At 38.5% G+C, this 25,265-nt stretch overlaps 1 protein-coding gene across 1 annotated transcript in view; it reads left to right on the top strand.

Annotated features, from left to right (window-relative positions):
* Positions 1 to 18,934, top strand: part of jakmip2 (janus kinase and microtubule interacting protein 2) — a 28,390-nt gene extending 9,456 nt beyond the window's left edge. Inside the window, exons 4-22 of the mRNA XM_049466389.1 lie at positions 1,141 to 1,350; positions 2,767 to 2,865; positions 3,303 to 3,449; positions 4,167 to 4,307; positions 5,098 to 5,151; positions 5,229 to 5,351; positions 5,579 to 5,707; positions 6,231 to 6,314; positions 10,007 to 10,069; positions 10,454 to 10,552; positions 11,616 to 11,714; positions 12,557 to 12,610; positions 12,716 to 12,781; positions 12,983 to 13,051; positions 13,137 to 13,214; positions 13,356 to 13,559; positions 14,637 to 14,702; positions 17,523 to 17,599; positions 18,153 to 18,934. Of these exons, the coding sequence (XP_049322346.1) occupies positions 1,141 to 1,350; positions 2,767 to 2,865; positions 3,303 to 3,449; positions 4,167 to 4,307; positions 5,098 to 5,151; positions 5,229 to 5,351; positions 5,579 to 5,707; positions 6,231 to 6,314; positions 10,007 to 10,069; positions 10,454 to 10,552; positions 11,616 to 11,714; positions 12,557 to 12,610; positions 12,716 to 12,781; positions 12,983 to 13,051; positions 13,137 to 13,214; positions 13,356 to 13,559; positions 14,637 to 14,702; positions 17,523 to 17,573 (1,836 nt within the window). The 3' untranslated portion in view covers positions 17,574 to 17,599; positions 18,153 to 18,934. The remainder of the gene's footprint in view (positions 1 to 1,140; positions 1,351 to 2,766; positions 2,866 to 3,302; positions 3,450 to 4,166; positions 4,308 to 5,097; positions 5,152 to 5,228; positions 5,352 to 5,578; positions 5,708 to 6,230; positions 6,315 to 10,006; positions 10,070 to 10,453; positions 10,553 to 11,615; positions 11,715 to 12,556; positions 12,611 to 12,715; positions 12,782 to 12,982; positions 13,052 to 13,136; positions 13,215 to 13,355; positions 13,560 to 14,636; positions 14,703 to 17,522; positions 17,600 to 18,152) is intronic.
* Positions 18,935 to 25,265: the final 6,331 nt, after the last annotated feature.

The following is a 25,265-nucleotide window of genomic DNA, read 5'->3' as shown; positions in this document are numbered from 1 at the left end:
ATAACTGATAATAAATTTATATATTTTTTGGATTATTCTATAAATAATTGGATAAATGTTAATAACTACAGATCTAAATTGCAGACAAGGAAAAATTAAATTAAATAATTGCACATTTAGGTTGGGAGGGGTTTTATTATTTTAAATAATCAGCATTATGAGAATTTACTCAGTGTCTGCTCTCAGTAAAACTGCACCGGCTGGTAAGATGTGGGTCATATAAACTGCAGATTAGGGTCAGTGCGTCGGATTGTATCTAGAAAATGTGGAGCGAATCTGAAACAGACACTCCTTAAATAACAAAATCATTCTGTCCCTCATCCAGCAGAGAAACGCTGCTGTTAAACTCTACTGATCAGCTCACTAGCTTTTTATAAAACTCACTCTCATTCAGTGTTTTTATTTATGAATGGTGAAGTGATCTATCAGATTATGAATCATGTAGTAACTTAAAAACAGTGTTAATCAAACCGAAATACTACTGAAATATTCACTATTCACTGTATACCTGTAACTCTACCTCTTCACTACTTTACTTTAACTGATGCTCTCAAACACTTTATTAAGAGACAAGAAATTCAAGTAATTAACTCTTGATGAGTTCAGCACAGCTGTTAACTGAAAGCCTGAATTCCAGGAGACTCTACCTCATAAAACTGACTGAGAAAATCCAGCAGAGATGTTCAAAACTGATCATCTAAACAAGAGGAGATACTATGAAGAATTTAAAATAAATGAATAAAACATATTCTGGTTTGTTTAACACTTTTTTGTTTACTAAATGATTCAATACTGAGTTTAGTATTAATCTACAATACAGAACATTTAAAAATAATGAAAAAGCGCTGAATTTATGATGTTTGACTGGTACTGTATATTAAGGAAAATATTATCAGTGTTTATAGAACACTGAACATTTCATTACAGAGTGTAGTTAGTCCAGTTTTTTTAGGATGAAGTGCAGCAAAAATTGAATGTGTAGTAAATGATAAGAATAGCAGTTTCTAATAATCCGTCTGTTCATTTGTTCTGCATGTCAATATATTGTGATAAATATTATGTGTCCTAAATATATCTGTAAATATTGTGTGATAATATTCTTCTCTCTAATCTGAAGTGGAGGACTGTGTGATGTTGCAGGTGGATGAGATTAAAGCGAAGGACAGAACGATCTTCTCTCTGGAGAAAGAGCTGGAGACCGCCACCGGCTTCCTGCAGAAGCTGCAGCTGCAGAAGGAGGCGCTGGACGAGCAGCTGTTCCTGGTGAAGGAGGCGGAGTGTAACCTGGGCAGCCCCAAGAGAGAGATCCCGGGACGAGCCGGAGACGGGGCAGAGCACTGCGGGAGTCCGGTGAGGAGAAATAACCAATCAGAACCAACATCAGACAGATTTCCATATTTTACATCCTGTACGTTTAACACGTCCTGAGCGCATTCCCTCACCTCACATTTATATTAGAGTAATTCTACTCTTAATCCACAGAGTTTAATATCACATTTACAGCTATAACAGCTTCAGCTGCTCTGGAAAGGCTTTTCACAGGGTTTAGGAGTGTGTTTATGAGTATTTTAAACCATTCTCCAGGAAGAACATTTCTGAGCTCATCTGTGACGTTTAATCAGGTTGAGTTTAGGACTCTTTGCAGGCCAGTCAAGTTCTTTCACACCAAACTCGCTCCTCCAGGTCTTTATGGAGCTCAATTTCTGCCCTGCTGTTCAGTAAAAAACAGGAGAAACACGTCCTCAAACTCTCCCATAAAGTTAAGAGAATAATTGTCCAGAATCTCTTGATCTGTGTAGTGATGAATTCTGAAGCTACATGAAGTTTGGAGGTGTGTAGTGATGAACTAAAACTACATGAAGTTTAGAGGTGGGTAGTGATGAACTCTAAAACTACATGAAGTTTGGAGGTGTGTAGTGATGAACTCTAAAACTACATGTAGTTTGGAGGTGTGTAGTGATGAACTCTAAAACTACATGAAGTTTGGAGGTGTGTAGTGATGAACTCTAAAACTACATGAAGTTTAGAGGTGGGTAGTGATGAACTCTAAAACTACATGAAGTTTGGAGGTGTGTAGTGATGAACTCTAAAACTACATGAAGTTTGGAGGTGTGTAGTGATGAACTAAAACTACATGAAGTTTAGAGGTGGGTAGTGATGAACTCTAAAACTACATGAAGTTTGGAGGTGTGTAGTGATGAACTCTAAAACTACATGAAGTTTGGAGGTGTGTAGTGATGAACTCTAAAACTACATGTAGTTTGGAGGTGTGTAGTGATGAACTCTAAAACTACATGTAGTTTGGAGGTGTGTAGTGATGAACTCTGAGGAAGTTTATGTGTGATAGGTACATCTGAAGTCAGTAATCTGGTTTAGTGATCGAATTATTAACTATTATACCATGTTTTCAAATGAATGTTTTTGATAAAATTGTTTTCTATAACAGGATGGAAAAAAAGTGATTCAGCTGGAAAATCTGATTTTTGTGATGAATTTATTTATTGGATTTTTCCAGTTGAAGAATCAACAGTAGTTTCTTTGTTAATCTCTGCAGAGTCGATCATCATTTAACACCAAAGAACCAAAGGCGAGATTTCTGAACTCAGAGATCACATACTGATAAAAAGAGCTGGACGCTCCCAAAGAGATCTTTTTTAATTTGTCACAAACATGTTTTTTTGATGAAATTAGTTTAGATTGAAATATTTTTGTGATTGTAGCAGAAATAGATAAATGACTGAAATAATGTTTATTTCTCTGGTTCAGGATATGAGGAGGAACCAGAGGCGAATGGCTGAACTGAACTCCAGCATTCGTAAACTGGAGGACCGGAACACCCTGCTGGGGGATGAAAGAAATGAACTGGTTTGTAAAAGTTTTACAATGGAATTTTTTAATTGTAAAAGAACAGGTTATATTTTAGGAAGCCTGTAGTATTGTAGTACAGTCCTGTCTCGTCTCTGTCTCGTCTCTGTCTCGTCTCGCAGTGAGGAGGACCGGCCGATGTGACGTTCATTAGAAACAGATTTTTTTATATATATATTATTTAATGTTATATTTTAGTAAAGATATAATTAAATGTATTAATAGATAACATATAATAATTGTAAAGTGTTTTTGAAACTATTTTATTTCTGTTTTTCTATTCTCTTCTGTATATTTCTGTATCCCGTTTTTTATGTTGTAGTGAAAGGTGAATAATCCGCTGAGATGTGATGCTGCTGCTCTGATTGGTAGGAGCTGGAAAAGAGGTGGAGCTTTTTGTGTAAAGTGATTTTGCTGCTGTGTTTTTGCGGTTGCAGCTGAAGCGAGTGCGGGAGGCGGAGAAACAGTGTAAACCTCTGCTGGAGAAAAACAAGCTGCTGAACAGGAAGAACGATGAGCTGAGTCAGTCTCTGCAGCGTCTGGAGGAGAAGCTGAAGAGTCTCAGCAAAGAGAACTCAGAGATGGTCCGTCCTCCTCCTCCTCTTCAGATCTTCTTTATCTCTTTACTGTCCCATTTCACTACCCAGCCCCGCCCCTCTGTTTACCTGTAGGGTCTAGTGATTATTGTTGGGGGGGGTTAGGTTTTCCTGTTCCAGCTTAAATGGTGCAACAGACATTCTGCCATATGATTTTATTAGAACAATATTATCACGATACTTTCATTCTGTGATACTCGATATTTCACAGGGTAATTATCTGATATTTCACAGGATCTGTGTTTCTGAAGAGAATTAAATACTCCTAAATAATTAAATACCAGGAATTATGGATTTATTGGTGTTTCACTTTCACACAATTTAACAACTGATATTTTTCACCGCAGGTTTAACTCTATTAATTTGATTATAGCGCCACTATGTGGAGTAACGAAGCAGTAACTTTAGAAAGTCTAATTTTGGGGCGGGGCTTAGGGAATTTAGAGCGCTTCTGTTTCAATAAAAATATAGATTTTTGACACAATGTATTGATAATGTATCGCAAAAGAAAACGATACAGTATATCTCAATATTGATATTTTACCCTCCTGTAAAATGCAGTAAACAGGATGCTGGTTACAGGAACGCAGTAGTGGACGGATTCAGGCTGCTAATTCTGTTCCCCCTCAAAACTGCCCAAATACAACAGATTAAATATTTATTATAGTCTCACGGTTTTTGGGTTAATTTTTTTCCTTTATTCAGAAAGAGAAGATCAGTTCTCATCCTCCGCTGAAGAAGCTGAAGTCTCTGAATGATCTGGATCAGGCTCACGATGATCAGGAGATCGAGTTTCTCAAACTGCAGGTTCTGGAGCAGCAGAGCATGATCGACGAGCTGACGCGAGTGAGTGTGAATTTAAACACGACTGTTTTACTGGATCAGTATCGTCTGGTTTAATCTTAGTCCAGTTCTGACTCTTTATTTTCTGTACAGTCAGCAGCACTGAGGTAAATATAGAGTTTAATTAGAGTCTGCAGTGTGAAGTGGAGCATAAAAACATCCCATAATATCTGAAACTGTATAAAAACCATTACTCAAACAACATGTTAGAGCAGGTAACTGCAACCACTTAGTAGCCACTCCATAGCAACCAAAACGGATACCAGAGCAACTCCTCCATAATCACTTAGCAAATAATTAAGCAACAGCATAGCAACCACCATGGATACCATAGCAACACTTTAGCAGCCACATAGCTATGCCTTAGCAACTACCTTAGCAACCACTTACCAGTATCATAGCCACCACCAGGAATACCATAGCAGTAACATAGCAGCCACCTAGCAACACTTCATCAACCAACTAGCAACCACTTAACCAATATCATAGCAACCACCATAGACACCATAGCAATGTCTGAGCAACCACCTAGCAACACCTTAGCAACCAGCGCGGATGCCATATCACCTTAGCAACCATCTGGCATCACCTCATCAACCACCTAGCAACCACTTACCAACACCATAGCAATCACTTAGCAGCTCCATACCATGACCTGGGATACCATAGCAACCGGTGGGAGCTATTTTAGCTGCACAAACCGTTTCCTTCAGGAAATTGACTTTTCTCCTGTAGTTCTGGTGTCGGAGTCGGTGGAGTTGCGTAACGATGTCGTCGGTTCTTTGTGTTTCAGGACAGAGAAAAACTCTTAAGGAAAAAGCGTCATAAACGAAATCGACCAATCAAGGTAGGAGTTGAGTCTTCAGTTCCTCAGTGAATCCGGATCATTTCCGTGTGCTGAACTCTGCTTGTGTTTATATTTAGAGGCATATAGTCGTGGACACGTTCTTCGGTTACGACGAGGAGTCGATGGATTCTGAAACTTCCTCCATCGCCTCGGTACGGATGGATCGAACTCCGGCGACGCCTGATGACGACGTAGACGAGGTGAGTCTCCAGCTTTCAGAGCAGAATCTGCTTCAAATCTGTAAATAAAGGAAATTTACTGTGAAGTTGAAACTTATTGTTGGTGGTTTTGAGCTTTTTACTATTTTGATGTTGTAAAAAGTTCATTATTAATTTAGTGTCTTAGAGGAATTAAAAAATGATAAGAAAAAGATAACGCCTCCTGCTCCTCTCTGACGAATGTTCTGCTGGTTCTGCTGGTTCTGCAGGGTTTGGCTGTGGAGGAATCGGAGCTGAGGTTCAGGCAGTTGACCCGGGAGTACCAGGCCCTGCAGAGAGCCTACGCTTTACTGCAGGAGCAGAAGGGGGGGATGCTGGACGCAGAGATGGAGGCCAAGGTAACGCTTTAACCTCCTCACCACCAGAAAAATCACTTCAGTATTTTTCTTTTGCTTTTTTATATTTTTATATATTTTTTTACATCTATGTAGTATTACAATAATAATAATAATAATAACAATCAGGTTGTTTATCTTCATAAATAAGATATAAGAATTTGAATCTGCTCTACTTAAACATTTAACATTAAATAGTTATTATTTTGCAAACAGTGGCTTTAAACTAAGGTTTATCCCTCCTGTTCTGTTCTCGGTCAAATTTACCCGTTTTAAAGTTTGAAGATCTGGGAAAAATAGTTCTTCCGCTTGCCTTAATTAGTGTAATCAACATACAGCCCCCTGTAATAACAACAAAAACTAAATCAGAATGAAAAATATCAGATTCACACTGACACACCGGTGTCACATGAGTTTAATCTTTATCTTTTTAAGACTTTTTATCACTATAGTTTTCTTTGTAAAAAAACGATTTGTTGTTTTGCATTTTAAAGTTTGATTTAATTTGTAAGGTTTTGTGTTTTAGGCTCAGGAGCAGCTCCAGGCTGATGTTCAGAGGTATAAAGCCAAAATTGAAGACCTAGAAAAGGAGCTAACGCTGAAAGGACAAGTGAGTATTTCTGATTCTGAGCTCAGAATTTCTGTTATATTTAACTTTATTTTCACAGATTTTAAACAATAATGACGTTATAATTATTAATATAATCCTCTCAGAATAATTTTAGATTGGAGAGTCTGATTAAATCTGACAGGGTGATCAGATCTGCAGCAGGGCTGGGTAATATGGGCTGATATTGATTTTCCAGCTTTTTAATCAGGTCAGCTCCTCTCATTATAGTATATTAGTAATTAGAACTGAGGCAACTCATCTGCATAATCAATATTATTGATTACCAGAGGAATCACAGGAAATCTCACCCTACAGTATCACCGTGATAACAATATCACCACGATAACAATATCACCACGGTAACGATATCACCACGAGAATGATATCAGCACGATAAAATCACCACGATAACTATATCACCACAATAACATCACCACGATAACTATATCACCACGATAACTATATCACCACGAGAACGATATCACCACGATAACAATATCACCACGATAACTATATCACCACAATAACAATATCACCACGATAACATCACCACAATAACTATATCACCACGATAACAATATCACCACGATAACAACATCACCACAATAACAATATCACCACGATAACATCACCACGATAACTATATCACCACGATAACATCACCACGATAACAATATCACCACGATAACATCACCACAATAACAATATCACCACGATAACATCACCACGATAACTATATCACCACGATAACATCACCACGATAACAATATCACCACGATAACATCACCACAATAACAATATCACCACGATAACAATATCACCACAATAACAATATCACCACGATAACAATATCACCACGATAACAATATCACCACGATAACATCACCACAATAACAATATCACCACGATAACATCACCACGATAACTATATCACCACGATAACATCCCCACGATAACAATATCACCACGATAACATCACCACGATAACTATATCACCACGAGAATGATATCAGCACGAGAACGATATCACCACGATAACAATATCACCACGATAACATCACCACAATAACAATATCACCACGATAACATCACCACAATAACTATATCACCACGAGAATGATATCAGCACGAGAACGATATCACCACGATAACAATATGACCATGATAACAATATCACCACAATAACAATATCACCACGATAACAATATCACCACAATAACAATATCACCACGATAACATCACCACGATAACTATATCACCACGATAACTATCACCACAAAATCAATATCACCACGATAACAATATCACCACAATAACAATATCACCACGATAACATCTCCACAATAACAATATCACCACGATAACATCACCACGATAACTATATCACCACGATAACATCACCACGATAACAATATCACCACGATAACAATATCACCACAATAACAATATCACCACGATAACATCACCACAATAACAATATCACCACGATAACAATATCACCACAATAACAATATCACCACGATAACAATATCACCACGATAACATCACCACAATAACAATATCACCACGATAACATCACCACGATAACTATATCACCACGATAACATCCCCACGATAACAATATCACCACGATAACATCACCACGATAACTATATCACCACGAGAATGATATCAGCACGAGAACGATATCACCACGATAACAATATCACCACGATAACATCACCACAATAACAATATCACCACGATAACATCACCACAATAACTATATCACCACGAGAATGATATCAGCACGAGAACGATATCACCACGATAACAATATGACCATGATAACAATATCACCACAATAACAATATCACCACGATAACAATATCACCACAATAACAATATCACCACGATAACATCACCACGATAAATATATCACCACGATAACTATCACCACAAAATCAATATCACCACGATAACAATATCACCACAATAACAATATCACCACGATAACATCACCACAATAACAATATCACCACGATAACATCACCACGATAACTATATCACCACGATAACATCACCACGATAACAATATCACCACAATAACAATATCACCACGATAACAATATCACCACAATAACAATATCACCACGATAACAATATCACCACAATAACAATATCACCACGATAACATCACCACGATAACTATATCACCACGAGAATGATATCAGCACGAGAACGATATCACCACGATAACAATATCACCACGATAACTATATCACCACGAGAACGATATCACCACGATAACAATATGACCATGATAACAATATCAATGTGATAACAATATCACCACGATAACTATATCACCGCGATAACTATATCACCACGGTAACGATATCACCACAAGAATGATATCAGCACGATAACTATATCACCACGATAACGATATCACCACGAGAATGATATCAGCACGATAACTATATCACTACGATAACAATATCACCGCGATAACTATATCACCACGGTAACGATATCACCACGAGAATAATATCAGCACGGTAACAATATCACCACGATAACTATATCACCACGAGAACAATATCACCACGATAACAATATCACCACAAAATCAATATCACCACGATAACTATATCACCACGATAACAATATCACTACAAAATCAATATCACTACAAAATCAATATCACCACGATAACAATATCACCACGATAACATCACCACAATAACAATATCACCACGATAACATCGCCACGATAACTATATCACCACGATAACATCACCACGATAACAATATCACCACAATAACAATATCACCACGATAACAATATCACCACAATAACAATATCACCACGATAACATCACCACGAGAATGATATCAGCACGATAACATCACCACGAGAATGATATCAGCACGAGAACGATATCACCACGATAACAATATCACCACGATAACTATATCACCACGAGAACGATATCACCACGATAACAATATGACCATGATAACAATATCAATGTGATAACAATATCACCACGATAACTATATCACCGCGATAACTATATCACCACGGTAACGATATCACCACGAGAATAATATCAGCACGATAACATCACCACGATAACTATATCACCACGAGAACAATATCACCACGATAACAATATCACCATGATAACAATATCACCATGATAACAATATCAATGTGATAACAATATCACCACGATAACTATATCACCGCGATAACTACATCACCACGGTAACGATATCACCACGAGAACGATATCACCACAATAACATCACCATGATAACAATATCGCCACGATAACTATATCACCACGAGAACGATATCACCACGATAACAATATGACCATGATAACAATATAAATGTGATAACAATATCACCATGAAAACGATATCACCACGATATTGCTGTTATCACAATATGTTTTTTTATCGTGTCAGATTTTTATGATATTATTGAGTACGGTTGGATATGGCACACCCCCTTAAGAATCACAGTACCAGTAGTGATATATCACAGTGCAGTACGTGGGAAGGCGTGGCTGGTCGTGATTGTGAATGTTTGGATGTGCGCTTCCTGTCTGGATGCTAACGGAGGCTAATAGATCAGTAATTAGATTTGGTTTCAGGGATGTTCTGTTAGATTTATTTTATTATTATTTCCTTTCTTTAAGGACTCAAAGTGGGTGGAGGAGAAGCAGCTGTTCCTCAGGCGAAATCAGGAGCTCCTGGAAAAGGTCTGTACTTAACTTTTCCCTAAAATATCATTATTAATAGATACAGTCTAAATAAGTGCAGTTAAAACTGGTATGGCTAATCCTTTACCTCAGCAGTGCTATTCTAATCACACATTTGCCTCAGCAGTGCTGTTCTAATCCTATATTTACTTCAGTAGTTCTATTCTAATCATATGTGAGTAAAATGTACACAGAGAAAAGCAGGCAGAGATTTGGTAAACAAACAAATGCTACGGCTAAGTTAGCTAAGCTATCATTACCTGTACAGCTCATGACTCTCAGTCAGAGAGAGGAAGTTAATAAACTGATAAAAATACCCAACGCTTTATTTCACACTCAGCGTTTCTCAGTAGTTTAGGATGTTGCTCTCTGTGTGATTGACAGGTGGAGAAAGTTAATGTGGAAAATGTGCAGCTAAAGGAGGAGCTTCAGGACTCCAAAGACCAGAATGATCTACTGGAGTTCCGTATCCTGGAGCTGGAGGTCAGACACATCCTGTTAAATCAGGAGTTTATTTTCCGATACTGTGAACATTTTTACAGACTATTTATTTTGGATTATTAGTTTAGATGTGAAGATTGCTCAGAAGTGGTGTTTAAACCACGCCCACTTAATAGAAGTGTTGTATACTCTTAGATCTCACTGTTCTGATTGGATAAAAAGTAAACTTTCCTTTTATTCAGACTGTTGGGTAATTTACCACAGCAAAAATGTTTGTGAACCAGACGGACAAGAAAAACCAGAAGTCAGGATATCCAATTTAGAATAAAATTTACTGAAGAAAATCATTGAAGTATTACAGACACGCCAGTAGATGAATCAGACAAAAAGTAAGAAAATAGACAAAAGTATTACAGGAAAAATGTTGTAGATGGTCAAAAGTAAAGTATTCCAATCTCGAGAGCTACAGGAAAAGTCTGACTTTTCTGTCTATGCATTAACAGTTATACTTGAATAATAATTACATGTAAATCTACTTTACCAGGATACATGTTCTTATTGGTTCTATAAAAATCAATAATGACATAATTGTCTCTATGATTGGTTCTTCAAATGTATCAACATTACACTACTGATTAAGCATGACAATGCATTACATATGTTGCATCAAAAAGGTGTACGTCACAAAGTCCGAACATCATGTTGTTTTCCATTCCCGTGGCCTTCGTCGTCTTCTGGCCTGTCTGCGACTTTGCGCCGCGTAGAACAGCCGTGCGTAGGCTAGCTAAGGAGAGGTTACTAGCACAATCACTCAGATAGCGGGTATCTCCCTCTGCAGTTGTCAACATCTTGTCCTTGCATCCTGTCGCAACATGAAACAACCTTATCTCTTCTAAATGTACATGATATTCTAACAACACAAAATCCTAGTGGAATAACAGATTCTAAAAAAATAAAAACTGGTGTGTCTGAACAATTTATTGCTAATGATTACAGTCAAAATCCCACCCCTATAAAACTGGAGCAGTAGAGAATGTTCTACCTGTGCTGCTCTCTTTACCTGTGTGAAGTGATTGACAGGTGTGCTGTGTGTCTGATTGGACAGGAGCGAGAGAGGAGGTCCCCTCCGTTTACACTCAGCATCCACCCGTTCTCTGAGGGAGTGAGCGCTCTGCAGATCTACTGTATAAAGGAGGGAGTGAAGGTAATTCTTTACTGTATTATTATTATTATTATTATAAGTGCTTATATTCATCAGATAATACAGAATTAGATGATGAGATGTTTACTGTACTGCAGCTCCTCGTGGAATTGCGTCGTTCGGTGTCGCTCTGTTTGTAAAGTTATTTGCAGGATCGTGTAAATGCGGTTTGGGAAGCTCCTCTCCAGAATCTGCAGGAAACCGTGTGATGATGCTCCGCATTCACAGTTTAAACTAGCGCAGTATCTTGGTGGGCGTGTCCTAATAAAGTCTGTGCGTGAGAAATACGAGGTGTTGCGCGTGAGCTGCGTGAAATGCACGTCTCAATCCTAATCCCATGTTAGCGATGCTGGATGAGCCCATTCGCTGCCATGTTAGCATTGCATGAGTCCTTTAATGAACCCAATGCTAAAACATCATAGCTGTATTAAAATACACAGTTCTGGATGTTGCATTTAGTCATTACGCTCTGTTTTGCAATTCACCACACAATAATGAGACCGAACACAAACAGGAACTGTAACCGGGGTAACGGGCTGGCGCGGCATGGCGCTAATAATCACGCCCTGCGGCGGAAAAGAAAATAGAGGCTAAAATCTGTTTATATCAAGAGACCCGTCAGTAACAACTGATCCACAGTAATCATCCAGTGTAACCAGAGCATGTGTGATGTAATGTGTGTGATGTAATGTGCGTGAGGTTATGTGTGTGATGTAATGTGTGTGATGTAGTGTGTGTGTGTGTGTGTGATGATATCTGTGTGATGTAGTGTGTGTGATGATATGTGTGTGTGATGCTCAGTGGGTGGAGCTTGTTTTAAAGAATGTGTGTTTTCTGGTCTGCAGGATGTTTGTATTCCTGACCTCATCAAACTCTTAGATATTCTGGGAGATAACGGGGTGAGTTCTGCTGTTTTCTCTAAATATTAATAAGGTTTCAGTATAAGTAGTTTTTGTGTTTATATTTATTATATATTATATTATATTTCTTTATTTCCTCCACAGAATTTGAGGAATGAAGAACAGGTGGCGATTATTCAGGCCAGCACTGTTCTCTCTCTGGCTGAGAAGGTAAAATAAAATTAATTACAATAAAATAAATATTGTCGTTCTGCACACGTCTAGTGAACACCCCTTCTAATGAATTTATTCAGCTTTAAAGCTGCACAGAGTTCTTAACACGAATAACTAAATAATAAACGGAGAAATCGAAGGATTAGATATAAAATATAAACTGCAGATGAAGGAACGGCTGGTCTTTTTGCTCCTCAGTGGATCCAGCAGATTGAGGGAACAGAAGCAGCGCTTCACCAGAAGATGATGGACCTGGAGCTGGAGATGGTACCGGAATTATTATTATTATTTTAAAGAATTCAATTAAGTTTCTGTGGTTGAACGTCTGCTCGGATGTTTCTGTCGTCTGCAGGAGATGTTCTGTAAGCAGAAAGGATATTTGGAGGAGGAGCTCGACTACAGGAAACAGGCTCTGGATCAGGCCTACATGGTAGGAGAATCTGTTCCTGTTTCCTCCTACAGTGAGAAGAAAAGAACTCTGTGAATCTTTTCTAATTTAATGGTTTTCTGTATAAATTTGTTGTAAAATGTCTGATCTTTATTTATTTGGTATATTTTTATTTCTCTACAGCAAATCCAGGAGCTGGAGGCGACGCTGTATAACGCGCTGCAGCAGGATAAGGTGATAAAGTACGGCGAGCCGCTGAGCGAAATGCAGAGAGACGAGCTGCGGACGGCGGTGGAGAAACTGCGGCGGCAGATGCTGAGAAAGAGCCGCGAGTACGACTGTCAGATCCTGCAGGAGAGGATGGAGCTCCTCCACCAGGCCCAGCAGGTACCAGTTATAAACCTGTAATAATAATAATAATAATAATAATAATAATAATAATATCACAGCATTCACTTTCCTCACCATGTTACAATAACAATAAGAATTTATTGTAATAAACAATATTATTGTCATTTTAAGATCATTAAATGCTGCTGATATAATGATAATAGAACATCATAAAAATATACCATTTGAAAGATAACATTTTAATGAATGATAGTTTGGGGGAAATCTATCAGTTACTGGTGTGTGAGGTGTGAGTGTGAGCCGGTGGTACAGTGGGTTCTGTATGATCAGTGCAGAAACGAGGAGGTGATTATAATATCTATAATATCATACAGTATATATTTAATTATCAGTAATGTCTGGATATGTAAATCAGTGTAAGTAGAAGCTTTAATTATTCAGCATCATGGTTAGTGTCTCCAGCAGGGGGAGCCACAACTCACTACCTGATATTTCAGTACCTGATTCAGTACTTTCCATTTTCCCTGTGATTTATAGCATCACACTTCTTCTCAGTTCTTTATTTTTATGATTTTATTAACGATTGTAAATTTAATATTAAAGCTATAAAGGAACACATGCTGGAATATTGTTTTGTGAACAAAAAGTGTTAAATAAAGTAGGATCTGTTTTCTACGTTAGATTGTTGTAAATAAATATCAGATGTATGTTTGAGTTCAGATCTGCAGAATCTTGGTGAGATTTTAATCTCAGTATCTTCATGAGGGAGAGTCACCTGGAATAGTTTTCTCAGCGTCTTGAAGGAAGGAGTTTCTGGAGGTGCTGAACAATAGCTGCTGCTCCAGCTCATCCCAATTAAATCACCTCAAATCACCATCTCAGTTCATCAGCTTTAGATCAGGAGATTAATGTGGAGGAAAAACACTTTTATACTCTTTACTACAGAATTACCTTAAATTGATTTAATCTCTTTAATATTAATCTACAGTGTAGAAAATACAGAAATGAAAAATGAATGAGAAGGAGTGTCCAGACTGTAGACCGGGGCTGTGTGTGTGTGTGTGTGTGTGTGTGTGTGTGTAGTTTTGATCTTTGTTTATTTTCTGATTACAGAGAATAAGAGATCTGGAGGATAAAACAGATATTCAGCGTCGGCAGATTAAAGATCTGGAGGAAAAGGTGAGGAGATCCTGCTCTCAGTAAAACCTGAGTGTGCTTGTGCGTGTTTTTGTGCGTGTTTTTGTGCGTGTTTTTGTGCGTGTTTTTGTGCGTGTTTTTGTGCGTGTTTTTGTGCGTGTTTTTGTGCGTGTTTTTGTGCGTGTTTTTTGTGCGTGTGCTTGTGCGTGTTTTTGTGCGTGTTTTTTGTGCGTGTTTTTGTGCGTGTGCTTGTGCGTGTTTTTGTGCGTGTGCTTGTGCGTGTTTTTGTGCGTGTTTTTGTGCGTGTGCTTGTGCGTGTTTTTTGTGCGTGTGCTTGTGCGTGTTTTTGTGCGTGTTTTTTGTGCGTGTGCTTGTGCGTGTTTTTTGTGCGTGTTTTTGTGCGTGTGCTTGTGCGTGTTTTTGTGCGTGTTTTTGTGCGTGTGCTTGTGCGTGTTTTTTGTGCGTGTGCTTGTGCGTGTTTTTGTGCGTGTGCTTGTGCGTGTGCTTGTGCGTGTTTTTGTGCGTGTGCTTGTGCGTGTGTTTGTGCGTGTTTTTGTGCGTGTTTTTGTGCGTGTTTTTTGTGCGTGTTTTTGTGCGTGTGCTTGTGCGTGTTTTTGTGCGTGTTTTTTGTGCGTGTGCTTGTGCGTGTGCTTGTGCGTGTTTTTGTGCGTGTTTTTTGTGCGTGTTTTTGTGCGTGTTTTTGTGCGTGTGCTTGTGCGTGTTTTTTGTGCGTGTTTTTGTGCGTGTGCTTGTGCGTGTGCTTGTGCGTGTTTTTTGTGCGTGTGCTTGTGCGTGTGCTTGTGCGTGTGCTTGTGCGTGTTTTTGTGCGTGTGCTTGTGCGTGTGTTTGTGCGTGTTTTTGTGCGTGTTTTTGTGCGTGTTTTTGTGCGTGTTTTTTGTGCGTGTTTTTGTGCGTGTGCTTGTGCGTGTGCTTGTGCGTGTTTTTGTGCGTGTGCTTGTGCGTGTTTTTGTGCGTGTTTTTTGTGCGTGTTTTTGTGCGTGTGCTTGTGCGTGTTTTTGTGCGTGTTTTTTGTGCGTGTTTTTGTGCGTGTGCTTGTGCGTGTTTTTGTGCGTGTGCTTGTGCGTGTGCTTGTGCGTGTTTTTTGTGCGTGTGCTTGTGCGTGTGTTTGTGCGTGTTTTTGTGCGTGTTTTTTGTGCGTGTTTTTGTGCGTGTGCTTGTGCGTGTGCTTGTGCGTGTTTTTGTGGGTGTGCTTGTGCGTGTGCTTGTGCGTGTTTTTTGTGCGTGTGCTTGTGCGTGTTTTTATGCGTGTTTTTTGTGCTTGTGCGTGTGCTTGTGCGTGTTTTTTGTGCGTGTGCTTGTGCGTGTTTTTGTGCGTGTTTTTATGCGTGTTTTTTGTGCGTGTGCTTGTGCGTGTTTTTTGGGCGTGTGCTTGTGCGTGTTTTTGTGCGTGTTTTTATGCGTGTGCTTGTGCGTGTTTTTGTGCGTGTTTTTATGCGTGTTTTTTGTGCGTGTTTTTGTGCGTGTGCTTGTGCGTGTTTTTATGCGTGTTTTTTGTGCGTGTGCTTGTGCGTGTTTTTATGCGTGTTTTTTGTGCGTGTGTTTGTGCGTGTGTTTGTGCGTGTGTTTTGTGCGTGTTTTTATGTGTGTGTTTGTGCGTGTGTTTTGTGCGTGTTTTTATGCGCGTGTTTGTGCGTGTTTTGTGCGTGTGTTTTTGTGCGTGTTTTTGTGCGTGTTTTTATGCATGTTTTTTGTGCGTGTGCTTGTGCGTGTGCTTGTGCGTGTTTTTGTGCGTGTGCTTGTGCGTGTGTTTGTGCGTGTGCTTGTGCGTGTTTTTGTGCGTGTGTTTGTGCGTGTGTTTGTGCGTGTGTTTGTGCGTGTGTTTGTGCGTGTGCTTGTGCGTGTGTTTGTGCGTGTGCTTGTGCGTGTTTTTTGTGCGTGTGCTTGTGCGTGTGTTTGTGCGTGTGCTTGTGCGTGTGCTTGTGCGTGTGTTTGTGCGTGTGTTTGTGCGTGTGTTTGTGCGTGTGCTTGTGCGTGTGTTTGTGCGTGTGCTTGTGCGTGTTTTTGTGCGTGTTTTTTGTGCGTGTGCTTGTGCGTGTTTTTATGCGTGTTTTTTGTGCGTGTGTTTGTGCGTGTGCTTGTGCGTGTGTTTGTGCGTGTTTTTTGTGCGTGTGTTTGTGCGTGTGTTTGTGCGTGTTTTTGTGCGTGTTTTTTGTGCGTGTGCTTGTGCGTGTTTTTATGCGTGTTTTTTGTGCGTGTGTTTGTGCGTGTGCTTGTGCGTGTGTTTGTGCGTGTTTTTTGTGCGTGTGTTTGTGCGTGTGTTTGTGCGTGTTTTTGTGCGTGTGTTTGTGCGTGTGCTTGTGCGTGTTTTTGTGCGTGTTTTTTGTGCGTGTGCTTGTGCGTGTTTTTATGCGTGTTTTTTGTGCGTGTGTTTGTGCGTGTGCTTGTGCGTGTGTTTGTGCGTGTTTTTTGTGCGTGTGTTTGTGCGTGTGTTTGTGCGTGTGTTTGTGCGTGTTTTTTGTGCGTGTGTTTGTGCGTGTGCTTGTGCGTGTGTTTGTGCGTGTTTTTTGTGCGTGTGTTTGTGCGTGTGTTTGTGCGTGTTTTTTGTGCGTGTGTTTGTGCGTGTGTTTGTGCGTGTGTTTGTGCGTGTTTTTTGTGCGTGTGTTTTTGTGAGTGTTTTTTGTGAGTGTTTTTTTTGCGTGTTTTTTTTGTGTTTTTTTTTGCGTGTTTTTGTGCGTGTGTTTTTGTGAGTGTTTTTTGTGCGTGTTTTTTTTGCGTGTTTTTGTGCGTGTTTTTTTGCGTGTTTTTGTGAGTGTTTTTTGTGCGTGTTTTTTTTGCGTGTTTTTGTGCTTTTGCATCTGTTTCTCTCTCTAACACTTATCCTGTTTCTTCTTCTACCTGCAGTTTTTATTTCTGTTTCTATTCTTTTCTCTCGCCTTTATCCTTTGGCCTTGATGTCTGTGACATCTCCTGCTGCGGAGGTGAGTGTGGATTAGGTCTGATTATTCGATAACTGATAATAATAAATATTAAAATATCTCTAAATGTCAGAGTCTGTGTTCAGTCAGTGGTCTGAGTTTCTCCGGATAAGTTCGTGCTCCTACATTAAGATGGGAGTTGACTTGTGTGGTACTGTGATAGGATGCAGCACCTGTGCAACAAGTCCAGTCGTGAAATTTTCCACAGCCAACTGTCAGTGATATTAAACACAGTGGAAGAGACTGGGAACAACAGCGACTCTGAGCTCTGCAGTGTAAAATAACAGGGCGGGGCCAACTTCATGTAGCTTCAGATTAGATTAGGAACAGTAAAGAGACTCATGGAATGGAGAGAGTTTGCAGCTCCGTCTGAACCTCATATCTCCAAACACACGTCATCAGCTCTGTGAATACAGTGAATACAGCCAAACTTCGTAAAGTGATTTGCTTAAAACATAAACGGGTTAAACGTAATAATAACGTAACACTAATCATGATCAATAGAATGTGTCACTATTGTTATTTATTTGTTTGTTTGTTTGTTTTGTCTCTGCAGGCTCAGAGGGAACCTGGAAGTCTTTCTAACAGCTGCAGTTCATCACGCACGAGAACTAGAATTGTAGTGGCCGTTTTGTGTGTGCGCGTGTGTGTGTGTGTGTGTGTGTGTTTGTGTGTGTGTGGACGTGGGAATGTCATACTATTATGGATATAAATGCCAGAAACTCCTCATCAAGACAGCCCTGGAGTTACTGGAGTTCCCCTACAGATCAGATTACCCAGCAAAATCTCAAAAACCTTAAATATCATTTACATAAAATCACACACAGACACACATTTACAAACTGTGAGATATCACACACACAGACACACACACACACTGTAAATCACGAGCAAAATGAACCAAAGTCTGGAGGATTTTACTGTTTATCTCTGCCGTGCAGGGGATTCACCACCTGCCAGCATCTACTGCATCTATCCATCACAGCCAATCACTGACCTTCATCAGATGACCAATCAGAAGCCATCAACCCCGTCTACCATCCCCTAACACACACACACACAGGACTCAGGGCCAGTGAGGGAAATGTACTGGTTGTTGTGGTCATTTTCCGATAGCAGTGGAGTCTCTCACACTGCCTGACAGCTGATTGGTCGGATCGGGCGGATTGTTCGGGTTGGACGAGGAGAAGGAGTGATGCAGCCGTGCATTAATAACCCATCACTCCGCCTCTCTAACCTTTAACAGACTGGAGCTGTCAGATCGATCTCTCTGTTTGTATATGGATGTATTATTGTTCCCATCAGCCCTGATGTACCCCCCCCACCACCCCCCCTCCCCCGTCCCCCCACCAATAACGAAAAGATTCCCTGAACTGGAATTATTGCTGTGTAATATATGTTTATTGATATGTGCGTGTCGGGACGATATTTAAGGGTAGAGATATAGTCGCTGTGAATTACGCGCTCTCCTACAACGAACACACTCCCCTTTAAAAGTACAGAAACTTTAACATTTCAGTTTTTATTTTCAGGTTTTTACATCTAGATCTGGTACACAGTTCCGAAGAAGCACCTATTTTTCCTATGAGTAAAAGTATTGGATCATGTGACTGCAGGTGTGATTTGTTGTCCAGGTGTGTCCTGATTAATGAATTATTCATACAATAAACAGCGGTGAATATCTGAACGCTCAGTTTCAGATTTGGATTTTTCCGTGCAGACTGTGCTTTTAAAGTGAGAGGAGGAACCAAAAGCATCACAGAAGAAGAATGCAGAAGGTTAGTGATGTCAGTGGATTGAAGATGTGATCCAATTATTACAGTAAAGGATTTATAACTAAATATTAATTATTTTTCACTTTAATGTATTTAAAGTTTATATGTTCTAATACTTTTGCTTATTTGAAAAATGGGTTGGTTCAGACAGAAGGTACTGAATCTTCTGAACTGTGTATCAGATCCAGATGTGAATGCCTGGAAATAAAAGCTGATATTCACATTTAATGTCAAACTCAAATGTTCAGTCTACAGGAAAAATATATAGATTGATCTCATTGTTTCAGTACATTTGGAGGGGAGTGTGTGCTCATCAGAACAGCTGGGGAGCTCAGCATCGCTATAAAAGACGATGTGTAAACTGAAATTATGATAGTACACCAGTGACGACTTTCTTCTTCAGAAGATTCGAAACGGTTCTACTGGCTATGGGCAATATTTGTGTAATGGCTCTGATAGATTTTCCATCTCTCAGCTTCACAGTTACTCTGCAAGCATGTCAACATTTACGTTTTTTATGCAGTGAGTTGTATTTGGATAAGAGCGTGTTGAAACAGCGAGTATATCTCTGACCAATTACTAACTCACCTTTAACTAGCAGTACTTCCCTCCCCGCAGCTTGAGCAGTAGCATCTCTCTGCAGTTTATACTTTACTGATAACTATAAATTGCACAGATTATTGTGGTGACAGCTGCAAATGAAAAAAAGATTTTATTCCCTTAATTCTATTCAGATATGCTAATGCCCTGCCTGTAATGGAAATCCATCTTTTTTACTCTTTTAAAGAGAGAAAATACAATACCCACTAGCAGGAGTTTCTATTATTGGTTTGTACAGAATGATCTCTACAGTTTACCCTTTAAATCTGTTGTAATTTGCTTGTAAATACATTTATGGGCGTTGAACACCTGCACTGGTCTGGACGATCTTATTTCATTAAAGTATAAATATCTCTTTAGGAACGTAAACAGGGTTTTATTTTTGTTCCTATATACCTTTAGTGACTGTGTGCTTAGGCCTGGCTCTGATTAGTAGCGTTATTTAACTGTTTAATAGAGAACATTATAAGAACGTTTTGCACCTTTAACATCACAGAAATAATGTTCCAGCAACGTTCTGAAAACGTGACGAAATAATTAAGGTTTGTATCACAACATTATTTGACACAAGTGACATTGCAGCGATGTAACCAGAATATAGGGCTGGACAATAATTCAAGATTAATATTTATCATGATATAAGATAACAAAATAACGATATTATATGATATTAATTTGGGGGATTTTTCAATATCAGTCACCACATGCTGGTGTTTTCACATAATAATGAAAGAGCAGTTACCATAACAACCAGCACAGTAACTTCATTCTCAAATCAAGTATAATGATAGTGATATTTAATAAATCCATAATTCCTGATATTTTAGGAGTATTTTATCCTCTTCAGAAACACAGATGCTGTGAAGTATCACAGGTCCACGGCTCTGAGCAGAACCACAGAGATGCTGCTTATCGTGGAAAAAACTCCCTTAAAAAAAGAATGTTAAGGAGAAACAAAAACTCAGTCAGAGAATCTCGACCCGCTCAGTACAAACAAACTTTAAACAAATAACAGAACAAAACAACAGTACAGAGAGATAATGAGAATTATCCTAAAATATCAAGTGTAACAGAATCACAGCGTGGCATCTCCACCTGTCACAGTGTGATAATACTTAAGGCGCTAGTTTTCTGTTTTAGGAGAAACAGAAAAGATTCACCCAAAAACTGTTAAAAACACCTACAGCTCTCCAGGTAAACTCTATTCATACAGTATAATCAATAAACATGATCAATGTATTACAGAAACAGCTCATTTGTAGAGAACTGCACATTTAATACACTGAGAAATCGTTAGCTAATGCTAAATAAGCTAACACTGAGGTAATGCTATGCTAAACTAACTGTAGCACACAAACACTGATTTACAGCATTACTGTTTAATGTACTGTATAAACACTTATTTACAGCAGTACTGTGTTTAATTTACTGTTTAAACGCTTATTTACAGCAGTACTGTATTTAATTTACTGTTTAAACGCTTATTTACAGCAGTACTGTGTTTAATTTACTGTTTAAACACTTATTTACAGCAGTACTGTATTTAATTTACTGTTTAAACGCTTATTTACAGCAGTACTGTGTTTAATTTACTGTTTAAACGCTTATTTACAGCAGTACTGTGTTTAATTTACTGTTTAAACGCTTATTTACAGCAGTACTGTGTTTAATTTACTGTTTAAACGCTTATTTACAGCAGTACTGTGTTTAATTTACTGTATAAACACTTATTTACAGCAGTACTGTGTTTAATTTACTGTATAAACACTTATTTACAGCAGTACTGTGTTTAATTTACTGTTTAAACGCTTATTTACAGCAGTACTGTGTTTAATTTACTGTATAAACACTTATTTACAGCAGTACTGTGTTTAATTTACTGTATAAACACTTATTTACAGCAGTACTGTGTTTAATTTACTGTATAAACACTTATTTACAGCAGTACTGTGTTTAATTTACTGTATAAACGCTTATTTACAGCAGTACTGTGTTTAATTTACTGTTTAAACACTTATTTACAGCAGTACTGTGTTTAATTTACTGTTTAAATGCTTACTTACAGCAGTACTGTGTTTAATTTACTGTTTAAATACTTATTTACAGCAGTACTGTATTTAATTTACTGTTTAAACGCTTATTTACAGCAGTACTGTGTTTAATTTACTGTTTAATACATTTTATGTTTTATTTTTTAGGTTTTTAGAGATTAATGCACTATAGGACCCTGTGGCCTAAGCTTTTGTTTTTAATAAAAAATTTTCCCCTACAGTACTTTTACTTTTATACTTTAAATAGTTGTAAAAACAGTACTTTTACTCATAATATGTATGGTTATAGAAGCATAATTATTCTGTTAATTATATTATTTTTTTCAATTGCATAGTTAATAATATACAATGCCTGGGCAAAAAAATAGCTAATTTAACAGTACAGAGAGATGATGTGAGCTATAGCTAATGTAACAGTACAGAGAGATAATGTGGAGCTATAGCTAATGTAACAGTACAGAGAGATGATGTGGAGCTATAGCTAATGTAACAGGTACTAATTTATGAATATAAAAATGTGATGAGCACATAATTGATAATGAAGAGCTATAGCTAATATAGAAACAGATTGTGAGTTATGAGTGTGTGTAGGTGTGATGGGTATAAGATCAGTGATAATGTTAAAGAGATAATGGAGAGCTCTGGCTAATATAGAAACAGGTTGTGAGTGTGTTAATGCTGATCAGGGTTGTAGAGCAGGAACACAGCGGGAGGTGGAGAGCCAGGCTGGAACATCAGCAACAGCATCTCCATATATGTAGAAGAGATAGATAGAGAAAACAGAAATGCAGAGAGATGGAATTACTGTATATATGTTTCCATGTAGGTCTTTGGTACTGTAATAAAATAGTGTCTAATATATGATAAAGTATAGTATGAAATGTTTACAGTGTTAGACTGTAATATAGTGGTATTGTTGCTGATTGGCTCAGAATGAGACAGAAGCAGGTCAAGCTGTAACAGGAAGCCGCTGTAATCAGAGAAAGTTAATCTACCTGCTCACCAACCACTGCAATATTAACACACACTCACCTGAGCAGGTGTAGCATTACTGCACACACACTGAAATAACAACCTGATGCAGCAGGGAAAAATATAACATTAACTCTCATTATTTTATATCAGAATATACAGTAAAGTCCACAAGTTTGGACACACCTTCTCTTTTTCAATGTGTTTTCTTTATTTTCATGACTATTTACATTGTAGATTCTCACTGAACCATCAAAACTATGAACTATTTCTTCAAAATAGCCCCCTTTACTTACTGCTTTGCACACTCTTGGCATTATTCTCTCAATGAGCTTCAAGAGGTGGCCTCCTGAAATGGTTTTTCAACAGTCTGGAAGGAAGGAGTTCCCAGAGGTGTTTATTAGCACTTGTTGCTCCTTTGTCTTCTTCACTCTGTGCTCCAGCTCACCCCAAACCATCTGGATTGGGTTCAGGTCCGGTGTCCAAACTTTTGGCCTGTACTATATATATAATATATAATATATAATAATGAACGATGTAAGTATATATATATATATATATATATATATATATTAATATAGTATATGCTATATATAATATATATATCTTAATATAGAGACATATAGTGTACACTGCATTTTCTATGTGAATTTTGTCACAGTCAAGATATAATAAATATATATATATATATATATATATACAGTATATATATATATATATATATATATATATATAATAGATTTTGTGTCAGATGTGTATGTTAATATATGAAATTGTTGCATATTCTTATAAGTTTCACATTTAGTTCACACGTCTGTGTACATATGTGTTTTTACTAGTGGTAAAACATGTAATGTTCGAACCCCCACTCATGCAGCTTTGCCATCAAGCAGCCGGCGCTCAGAGGGAGCAAAATTGGCCCTGCTCCCTCCGGGTGGGTACAGTAGATGGCACTCTCTCCCCACATCACTCCTAGGGTGATGTCTGCAGCACAGGGCATCTGTGGGCTGATGTACCGGAACCGAGTCGCTGCGCTTTCCTCCGAGCGTTAGCGCTGTGATGCTGCTCGGTAATGCTGCATCAGCAGCAGCTCAAAAAGAGGCGGAGTCTGACTTCACATGTATCGGAGGAGTCGTGTGTTAGTCTTCACCCTCCTGGTGTATTGGGGCATCACTAGGGGGAGTCCTAGTGAGTGGGTTGGGTAATTGGCCGTGTACATTGGGGAGAAAAAGGAAAATAATGAAATAAAATTATTAAAAAAAAACATGTAATCAGATTAATCACGACAATATTCTGTGATTAACTGTGATTAATTGCACTTTTTGTAGTGGACTTTTTTATTAATTGCAAGTTTTTACAGTGGATATTTAAATGTAAATAAAAGAATGAATGTAAGAAATTTTAAATGTACTTATATTTATATATGTGGTGTTAATTAAAATACTAGTATATACTGTTTAAGGAAAGATAAAGAAAGCATGGAGCGCTGGAATAAAGAATGAACTCGAAGCTTCAGCTCTCTCCATAGATTTTCTATGGGATTGAGGTCAGGAGACTGGCTAGGCCATTCCATGACCTTGAAATGCTTCTTATGGAGCCACTCCTTTGTTTCCTTGGCTGTATGTTTTGGGTCGTTGTCGTTTGGGTCGTTGCCCTGGCAGAGGCAAGGATGTTGTCACCCAGGATTTTGCGATACATGCCCCGTTCATCTTCCCGTCAGTGCGGTGAAGTTGGCCTGTGCCAACACCCCCAAAACATAATACTTCCACCACCATGCTTGACGGCGGGGATGGTATTCTTAGGGTCATATTCTGTATTTTTCTTCCTCCAAACACGTCGAGTTGAGTTGAGGCCAAAGAGATCAATTTTGGTCTCATCTGACCACAGCACCTTCTCCCAGACTCTCTAATCATTAATATGTTCATTGGCAAACTTGAGGCGGGCCTGCACGTGAGCCTTCTTGAGCAGAGGAACCTTGTGTGCACTGCAGGATTTTAAACCATTACGTCTCAGTGTATTTTTTTTACACTTTTTGTTTCTCTTCCTTTCCTTTCTGTTTTCTCTATCTATCTCTTTTACATGTATGGAGATGCTGTTCCTGATGTTCCAGCCTGGCTCTCCACTGCCCGCTGTGTTGTTCTCCGGCTCTGCAGCCCTGCACTGATTAACATTAACACACTCAGTATCTGTTTCTGTATTAGCCATAGCTCTATAGTTTGTGCCCATCACATTCTTATATTCATAAATTAGTACCTGTTATATTAGCCATAG

Source organism: Astyanax mexicanus, chromosome 17 (assembly GCF_023375975.1).
Source record: "Astyanax mexicanus isolate ESR-SI-001 chromosome 17, AstMex3_surface, whole genome shotgun sequence".
Lineage (NCBI taxonomy): Eukaryota > Metazoa > Chordata > Actinopteri > Characiformes > Acestrorhamphidae > Astyanax > Astyanax mexicanus.
Note: the sequence above shows the minus strand (reverse complement) of the source record. Positions and strands in the feature narration are given on the sequence as shown.